A 9,764-nucleotide genomic window follows, 5' to 3' on the forward strand; every position below is an offset into this window, starting at 1 on the left:
GCATTAATCACGTATAGCCACAGGGCTGTCAAGTCTCTCTCCTGACACCTCAGAGCCAGGCACAGCTGTGGGAAGAGGGAAGTACTGCCCCATCCATTTTACAAAAAGGGAACTGAAGTTATTTTAAGTCCTGTATCCTTCTACAACACTGCAAAGAGTGGAGATGTTGCCTAGTTCAGTCTTGAGTCTCAAGGACCAGACTGCAGCAAGGTTGTAGTTCCCATAATTCCATCACCATGGACCCAGACTACACAAGGCTACAGCTGTAGTATCTTTTTCCCAAACACCAGTGCACTTTTTGGAAAAAGAATTTAGCTTATGCATACCAAATACTTCACTAATCAGGAAGTTCAAATATTTGTTTTGCTATGGAAGATTATAGTCATATTACAACTTGATAACAAAAATTCTCTTTTGAATTATACTCTTCTGTTTTCCAGAGAGGAGAAACAAACACATAAGAAGGTGTTTTTTTTAATGATATTTAACAACCATAATACAAAGAATAAGTTAAACACAGTAAAAATAATTAAATAAAACTTGAGGTTCCAGCCCTCATACAAATAATTCAAATCCATAAAATAATTCAAATCTACAAAACAACAAGTTTAAAAATAAACCCAGAATAAGTCTTCAAGAGAAAAAAAAAAAAAATCACTTCCATATAATATCAGTTAAATGAGTGGAAATAAATTTCTAATTTTTGATGCCTGCAGCATTCAACAAATGCCAAGTCCTTACATCTTCTCTGGTTACATGTAGAGAGGTTGCACAGTCAGACTTTCCAGAGGACTCAGACACCTTCAATACATGACCTGGAAGTCCAGCAAGTTTCCAAGTTGCCTTCTTGTAGCACAGTTCTTAAGTGAAATACATTAAGACTGTGTAATGCTGACTCAGCCACTACCTTTCTTTTCCCCCCACTTTTTGATGCCAAGTCTGATCACTCTCTCAGTACTGGTCTTCACAGGTTAGGTTTGTGGGACTGGAGACTTAGTATTATTCAGTACAATGAGGGGAGATTTTAGACTCAAGTCCTGTATAAAATGAATACTTGAGTTAAGTAAGTTGAAACTGTATCAGTATTTCCAGAGCAAATGCTGGTTCATAAATGAAGTAGACAGCTAACTTGCTATGCATAGTATTGTGCATGGGAATACTCATTTAAATGTTAAATATGTCAGCTTCCCATGGAGTGGTTTCCAGGTAATTCAGAGTAGTAATATAATATATCAACCATCTCTCTGCCTCATGCCTCAGGAGCACTGATGTGAGTGACTGACCACACAAGCATTCAAAGTGAGAGCCTCTTATGACATTCAGGTCTTCACTGTCCTGGTGTCAGTATAGGCTGAATTTTGTTCACTTCAGTCCAGCTGTAGAAAAAAGGTCACTTTGGTTCAGGAAGAAAACGACTCTTGGCATCTAACCCGTTCATGTTGGAGTCAATCCAGTTAAGGTATTGAGTAACTCTGGTGTAAACACCAGGCTTGTTTTCCTTTGCACAGCCATCTCCCCAGCTGACAATTCCATAAACCATCATCCTGCCATTGTGCTCACAGACCATGGGGCCACCAGAATCTCCCTGACAACAAAGAGAACACATGAGGTCATTTTCTGCAGATGGAGCCTGTGATTGTTCAAGTCGCAGCAGATGCCAAACCTTCTGTTCCATCTAAGCAATGCTCTCAAAGATCAAAGCTTTAGCTCATAGGTCCTTACTAGCCTGTTTAACTCTAGAAAAACAAGTCTCCGAAGCTGAGGAGTTCTCCAGCTCCCCCATCAGGATACCAGGGGAATATTTACCTTGGATAACAACCCTCCACCCCCATCCTAAGTCTATAAGCACAGATATTAGACTAACGATACAACGCCAACATGCCCAATTCCTCATCACAGGATCGTCTCCCTGTGCATAAGGTACTTTTACACTTGAATAGGCTTGTTTTTTTCAGTGGCTGCTATGGCTACTCTGCCCAATAAAGGTGCAGGGAAATACATCTAGTTTTGAGGAACCTGGAAGAGCTCAGTGCCCCCTGTAATCTACCCTTGCAAAGCTATTGTTATTGTGCAAACAGATTAGAAAAGTTGCTATATAGTTCTGATGGACATCTATCAGCTATTGCTTAATTAGATTGAAAATCAAGCCTTGAGGAAAAACAGTGGCTAAGATATTGCACTTCTTGCACCTCCAAAAGGAAGGCCTTGAGAGGGTAAAACCTAACTCTGGGTTCCAGATTTATTCCAGATGTTTAGCCACACTCCAGGTCAACTCCACTTGACATAGTAATTTCCAGTTACATTAGAGACTTTTGTGACTAGTAGAATTACAAGATGCTGCCAACTGATCCATATAGTAGTGTACAGGCATTTGAAATCATTTAGAAAATAAACCAAACCAATTTTACCTTGCAGGCATCAATCTTCCATGTGGGATCCCCAGCACAGACCATATTGTCAGTAACTCTAGTACTGTCATAGTATTCATATTTGCATTTTCTCTGTGATATTAAGTTCACAGTGGCTGACATCAGTCTTTGAGCATAGAAGATGTCAACTGAAAAAAAAAAAAAAAAAAAAAAAGCGTATTTCATTATTTTCACTCTCCAAGACAAAAAGAAGCAAGAAACCCCCATAACATAATTTCAGCACTTAGAATCTCATGGGAGAATTGGAATGGTCACGCTAAATTTACTCCCACCTTATAGGTTTGCTTTTAATAAATAAGTTTCAAGGAGAAAAACAAATGTTCCAAATACAAAATATAAAGTTTATTAAACTTTCTCCTTAAAAACTAATTTTTGATGGAAATTCTGCACAAACACAATCCTTTCCTAACCCTCCCACACAGCTTTAGTTTTTTTTCTGCTCCTCATCACATCAGGAACGATAATCGAGGTTTAGATCTTGGCTTGCTTTGTATGGTTGACAAGCAAGAGAAGCATCAGTTAGGAAATGCCATAGAACAACTAAAGATGATAGCAAAGGTTATCTTCAAGAAATGCACATGGAATACATACAATAGAAAGGAATATTTTCTTAATGCTTCACAGATCATGGTGTAAAAATCATCACATTCCCACCATTGTGGAAGAGCAACTTTGGGAAGAGAAGTAATTAACTTACAAAAGTCTTGTTTTCCATAGCCAGCTATTTCACAGTGGGTATTCTCTTTTAAGTAAAGGTTCCTCTCTGGCAAGCAGACTGTTCTGACATACTTGGATTCGACTGCACACTGTCCAGAAGTCGTCCTTATCCTTATTAAAGCTATGAACGAAGTCAGAAAAGATAGAGTTAGATTTGTAAAGCAAGTTTTCCCCCTCAAGTGCTGACATTTATACAGTTCTGTATTAGGTAAAGTTAATGGGAATTGCAATTTTATTTAGTTCTGGTTACACATGGCTCCCCTCATTGCTTTTGGAATGAGTCATTACTTAATAACAACAACATTAGTTTCCCGACACTAAAACTGACAAACGTTCTGACTTGAACTTGCTTCCTTAAAGGATAGGGGCTAATAGCTCAGGCAAAAAGAGTCTTCAACAGTATCTTCAGATGTTTTGAAACATTAACTTTCTGACTGGCTGTAGAGGGCGGTACTCACTACCCTGAACGGCTTACAAAGAGATTCTTGGATCTTCTTTACCTGCAGCTGCAGGAAGAACATTGAAGGGCTGGTAGAATTCTAAATGTCAAGTGCAAGAGTGGTAAGTCAGTTTTGTTCAAGTTGCAAAAACTCATCTCTGACTTGCATTAGGTATAGCTTGTGAAACCCAGACTTTCATAAAAGTCTGAATTAATTCAGGATAACCTTCAGCTAATGAGGTGGCTGATATGGTATTCCCATGGTATATGATGAAACCTGCTGTGCATGCATTTTTTCATTTACTATCAACACAGTCTGATCTTTAGACACATAGTAAAGTGGCAGAAATGCAATGCTGTCACCAGTGCTTATGCAAAAGCCTTCCGCAGATCCAGAGACTGCCTGCCAGGTAATGCATCTGATATGTACCACAACCAAAATTTAGATAAATGCAAAAACTGTCAGCAGAGGCCTAGGTCTTTTTCAGGCTGTTCATGTTCCCCTTCTTCCCATCTCTGGATCTGCTTCTTCTAGAAGATGTATGCCACAATTATGTAGCCTTCAGCTATCCCAATGTTTTAAAGGCTTTTAATAAGATGACACTTACCAATATCATTCTCATTGCCACCTGTGTCATCTGTAAAGTCAGGGTGAGTGATAATCTTATCAACCATGAAGACTTGTTCTTTATCATCAGTAACATTCAGTACGGACTTTCCAAGGAAGACTTTGTAGATAGATTTGTTTATTGGCCCTCTTGACCTGAATGAGAGTAAAGAGACTGATGAAGACTACAGATTTCTGAGAGTAAGGTCAACAGCTGTGATCCAGTCCCAGTTCTGCTTCATATTTATTTTAATGCTGATAAGAACAAGTAAAATTTGGTTTGCTTTGAAACTTGATCCAGCATTCTGAAGGAAGGCATCCTAATTTTACATTTTAAGGGATTAAGACAGACATTTTGAAACATGCCTAACTAGTTGGTACTAGTGCAAGGCGTTGGCCTTAAGAATCCTCTGCAGAATGCCAAAAGGATCAGCTTTCCACAAAAACTCAAAAAAACCCACCCATAGATATATTACACAGTTCATCATCATCAGTATAATTATTAAGTTTGGGGAATAACTAAGGTAAAAATGAAATCCTGGCACCAATATACACTAATTGTTTAAATTGCATCCCACCCAACTGTCCACATCTTGCTAGTTCATTCTGCTAGATGTGGGCTCCCAGAGGCATAACGTTTCTTTTGCTGCTCTTGTTTTGTTCAATCAAAGGAACATTCTTACTGTGGTGCATTCCAAAGGGTTGCTCAGAGAGCACTGCACCAAGAAATCAGTTGAAGGAAGTTGCAGATGCCCATGGAAGTGGAAACTTACGGAGTGTGGAAGCAGTGTGCTGCTGTGAGCACCCAGCAAGGGTCGATGAGGCTGCCACCACACATGAAGTGGTCCGTGCCCCTTATGGTTTGGAAGATGCCAGCTATCCAAGGCTGAGACTCAACCTCTGCCTGCCTTCCACCAACAATCTTGAAGGCCTTGCTGATACTCCTTTGACCACATGTAGGCCCTGTGAAAAGAAAAACTTTGTTCAGATGTTCTTACAAATAAACTCCAACCTTGTGCTATTAGGAATAAAATCAAACAAACAAGACGCCTCTTGTGTTGAAACTAATATTACTTACCACATTTCTCTATGTTGCAAGGTGTTTCTTGAATGGAAGATCCCCTTTTGGTGTAACACCAGGGCCTGCTCCTTCCATTTGGGTTTCTAAAATATAAAAAGAGTGTTTTTATAAAGACAGTTTTAAAAAGTCATAGTATCTTTAAATCCCAGGTGTTCTGAAAAAAACCAAAATATTTTTTGCAAGATATGCCAGGGAAAAAATGCTTTGGAAAGTCACATTTCAAATACTTTAAGTCAATAATTCAGCTCTGTAATGTTATTTTTTTAAAAACACGTTTCTCACTGAAGCACCTCTGGGTTTGTGATAATAGAAGTCACCACAGGAAGAGTGATGCTTTTCTTACCTGCAGTAGCTGTGTTTGCCGAGCCCAAGCTGCAAAGCATTGTCTAAGTAAGCATGGTAACGACCCTTCCTGATTAGTGAGGGCAAGTTCCATGGCAGACATTTGTCTTCTGTTGCCATCCCTCTATAGTCCTCCCCATTTTCAGTATAGCATGTGCTGACAGTGTCTGAGAAAACAGATCTTTTATTAGCAGCATGTTCATGTTTATAATTGTTCTGCGACAGACACAGACAAATCCTTCCAATGAAGAAAAAAGTTCTTGCATTACACTGAAAAACAGATGCAAAAATCTAGACTGACTAGATATTGTTACTAAATTTGCTCTGTATGGATTTTGAGCATCAGGTAGCTTACACTTTAAAGCATGCATATTAATTCTTTAACAGTTTAGGTGACTTCACAATCCGGTAATTTCTCCTGCTTCTGAACACTCACAAACTAGTTAATTTTTTCCACCCCAAATGAAAAGTAAGGTTGAAGTAAAGTGAGTAGGCAGGGACAAGAAAAATTAGTGATCATGATTTTGCATCAACATTTACTTGCTTCTCCTCATTTAGTCTGTTAGCATAAACTGCTAAAGGCTATCCAGTCATGTTTCTGGGTAATACTTTCACTTGGCATTTCCTATTAATTCTTTGACTATCTTTTAGACCTTTCTAATAAATTTAGTTAGCATTAAAGAGGACAGATACTCTACCTAGTTCACAGTGAAGCCCAGTGTATCCATCTGGACACACGCAACGACCAATTCCACTAAAGAGGTAATAGGTAATGCATACTCCTCCATTCAAACAAGGGCATTCTGTAAGCAAAAGACATCACTAATTATAGACAAAACATTTGAATGCAGAGGTGAAATGTAACTGAAAATTAAGTGTTTCAGTATCATTAAGGATCTTCTTGTATGAAGGTATAAGTATAGGATAAGAAGCTCTTTTTGGGTTCAAATAGAACAAGCAGATGCTTACCCTTGTATTCTGATCTGTGTTTATATAGCTTGTGGTACTTCCAGCTATAAATCTACAGGAAAAGGAAAAAAAAAAAATTTTTAAAGGAGGCAATTCCTTTTATGTAGTTTTATCATCTTTTCCCTACTCTGTTCCCTACTGCATACCTTCAACAGTTTAGGTTTTTGCATGTAGCTACCTGCTGAGCCTGCTCTGTGGAATTTGGATATGAATGAGAAGTGGAGCTCTAATTAAGCAAAGCAGAATGGGGAAGGGAAACCAATCCCATGTCATGCAAACAAAAGCCACCAAAAAAAACCAAGCTCAGAAAAGTCCTACTGAGCTGTGCCACTGCATCAGGTCAACATTGCAATTATTTATGCTGTAAGAATCTAAGCAGCTTTTAATGGTCACTGTCCCTAAGACAGGGAAGGAAACCTCACCCTCTCCACCAAGCAGTGCAAAGATGCAACACTCATCAATTGCCCCTGTCATTTTGGTGACCTTGCTGTTTCACATTTGTGCCATAGGATAAAAGCCAGAAAAATTATTCAACAATGGATTCTTGTTCTGTCCTTCAGGGCATTCCCTCTGCTTTGCCTTTCTCCATAAGATTAGCTTTTGATACACTTAAAACTTACAGACTCTAGTCCCGTGACAAGTGTACCCAAGGTTACTGTGAGGAAGATGAGCAACTTCATGTTGTTAGTTAACTTCTCCCTTTGTTCTTCTTCTATCTGTATTACTTGATTCTGAAAATAAAAGAGGAATTTAGTATCATGCTGTGGCTTGCAGTGTCAGCTTTCTTGCCTCTATTGTCTTCATTCAGTTTCAGAACAAATTACAACACAACTGATGAAGAATTAAGCATTTACTTGCAGTGGGTTATCTGCTTTTTATTTCCATACATTAAATTAGAGTTTATACTTTGAAGCTCTTTTTGGTACGGGCAGCAATGGAACCAGATTTTTTTTAAGAGTGCAAATGAAGCAGGGAAACAGAAACTGGAAAAATCTATACTCCATTTTTGCAGTATGGACTAAAAGTTAGAAATTGGCAGATGTACTTAGCTGCTGCCCTACTGTTTGTACCTATTTAACTGCACATTGCTATCGTCAAGGAAAGCACTCAGCATGCAACTTCAGGGTGGGAAAGAGAAAGCTCCTTTTCCCAGTACCTCTGTAGTTATCAGCTACATCTTGATGCTCAGCATTTAGGTAAGCCTGGCCACCTGCCTCTGACCACTGCCAACTCTTGAAAGTCTGCTGGTGATGTTGCCTCACTTATTTACAGTATTAGAGGTTTACAACATATTCTGTCTTGATTTCTTACATGCAGCTGGATCTCGTAGCCAAGCATACATAGCAATCTTGCCAATGGCAAATAATTATCTTGTAATAACAATCTGCATACAATAAAGTCCCATATATCTTTTTCTCTTTTTAAATTGCAGTGTAATTCATGGGAGTATTTTTTAAAGCATTCTCACTTTTAGAAAACTGTAAAACTTGATTTTTAAAAGATTCCATGGGAATCTCAGTTATATGTACATTAGCAGTAGAAAAGGATGTACAGAACTGAGCTGGTGCTGAAGACCTGCTCCGCACTGTACCTGCTTCAAGTTTCTGCACTGCACTAATTCCAGTTTGGCCCTACAGACTGAATGCCTGCTGATATGTGAATTTCACCTTCTAGTTTGACTTCATTTGGAAGAAGTGGAATGCAAGTGCTCTATAGCTCTCCTAACTCACTTTAAGTTCACACACTCAGTGGTGTGAACCAAAACGTGGAGTATAGAGAAGATAACTGGATTCATTTGGAAAACAGATATTATTGGACATTATACAAACAAAAATGCTAATGCAAATACAACCTGTGCTTAAAAGCAGGTGTCATAATGCAAGAAAGCAAATCATGCCTCAGGTACTTGGCTATGCATGCTTTTCAATTCAGATGAGATTTCAGTAGATATACTTTCCTTCAACATTATGAAGACAATGATTTTTAGCGTTTTTGACAGCAATACAAGTAATTTATTCTTTGTTACCATAATTAGTTTCTCAGGCCCAATCTCCGCATTACAAACAGCAGTACTGCTGATTCCTTTAAAAACCCTGACATTCTTCAGCAAGCAGAACTGACCTTCCCCGCTGCTGCGATACAGCATCACACCAGCTTCCAAATGATTTTTTTTTATAAATTTCAATGCAATTTTAAGAAGAATCGCTCGATTAAGACGCGGCAGCGGTGCCTGCAGCTGCAGGCTGGGTTTCGAAGGCACGGCACTTACCGTGGGTGGCGGTGCCTGGGTGGCGGCGCTGGAACTGCTGGATCTGGAGCTGCCGGAGCTGCGGCGGCTGCGGGCGCAGCGCGGGGCTATAAAGGCCCATGCGGGGCGGGGCCGCTGCCCTGGGCTGGCTCCGCGCCGCCCCCTCGGAGCTGCGCTCCCAACAGCGCTGCCAGGTGACTCAAGGGGGAAATCGTTCGTGCTGCTGTTTAGTTTCGGGGAAGGGGAGCGAGGTTAGGGCGAGCAAACGGCTTTGTACGGGCTGAGATTGCTGGAAGGGGCTCCTTGGCTCCCCCGCGGCACTCAGCAAATTCCTTAGGGACATTTATAAAAACAAAAGAGAAGTATGAGTGAGAGCTATGAAAGGAATGACTAGAAACGTGCCTGGAGTCATGACAGAATGATAACAATGGTAGCATGTATGTATATATGCATTAGTAATAAATATAGAAGGACTGTGAAACATGCCTGGAGATACAAGCAAATGTGGTGGCTTTTATTCATATAGTGCTACCCATAATGAGAGAAGCACAAGTGATTTTTTAGTTAACAGTGGATTAAATTCTTTCAGGTGTGGGTTAAACACAGCCCGCTGGGAGGGAGTATTGGGTCAGAATGAGCACTTGGAGCACTGGGTGTGTTTTCAGAGAGCTGTCTTCAGCTGAAGTGCAGGACGTTGGGGCGAGTAGGTGCAGTTCTCATGGCAGCTGGAATCTGTTAGGACATGGGGCTTACAGCGGCTCCTAAACTCATCTCCTCCAAATTACTTACACTCCCTTGGCCCTTTCTGCTCGTGAGAAAGTGGTCGTGGTTTTCTTATAATTTCTGTCCCCCAAAGAAGTATTCAAAGCAGCTAAGTTTCCTGAGATGAGGATGGAGATTTGAAGTGGCAGATGTCTAGGAATGCAGACCCA

The 9,764-nt window shown here is 40.0% G+C and overlaps 1 protein-coding gene across 1 annotated transcript; it reads right to left on the reverse strand.

Annotated features, from left to right (window-relative positions):
- Positions 1-458: 458 nt before the first annotated feature.
- On the reverse strand, positions 459-8,947 carry PLAU (plasminogen activator, urokinase). The gene is made up of 11 exons (XM_014879948.2): positions 8,854-8,947; positions 7,205-7,315; positions 6,585-6,636; positions 6,314-6,418; positions 5,617-5,782; positions 5,271-5,356; positions 4,966-5,155; positions 4,194-4,348; positions 3,127-3,267; positions 2,409-2,557; positions 459-1,585 (listed from the first exon to the last, which is right to left on the reverse strand). The coding sequence occupies exons 2-11, from the start codon at positions 7,262-7,264 to the stop codon at positions 1,391-1,393; spliced, it is 1,299 nt and encodes a 432-aa protein (XP_014735434.1). The 5' UTR covers positions 7,265-7,315; positions 8,854-8,947; the 3' UTR covers positions 459-1,390.
- Between the last annotated feature and the right edge of the window lie 817 nt (positions 8,948-9,764).

This window comes from Sturnus vulgaris, chromosome 8 (assembly GCF_052056855.1).
Source record: "Sturnus vulgaris isolate bStuVul1 chromosome 8, bStuVul1.hap1, whole genome shotgun sequence".
In the NCBI taxonomy this organism is placed as follows: Eukaryota; Metazoa; Chordata; class Aves; order Passeriformes; family Sturnidae; genus Sturnus; species Sturnus vulgaris.

Coding starts and splice junctions, on each gene's coding strand:
- PLAU (XM_014879948.2), bottom strand. CDS start 7,264: ATGAAGTTGCTCATCTTCCTCACAGTAACCTTGGGTACACTTGTCACG. Junction 6,637..7,204: donor TTGTCACGGGACTAGAGTCT/GTAAGTTTTAAG, acceptor CTTTTCCTGTAG/ATTTATAGCTGGAAGTACCA. Junction 5,156..5,270: donor TTGCAACATAGAGAAATGTG/GTAAGTAATATT, acceptor TTCTTTTCACAG/GGCCTACATGTGGTCAAAGG.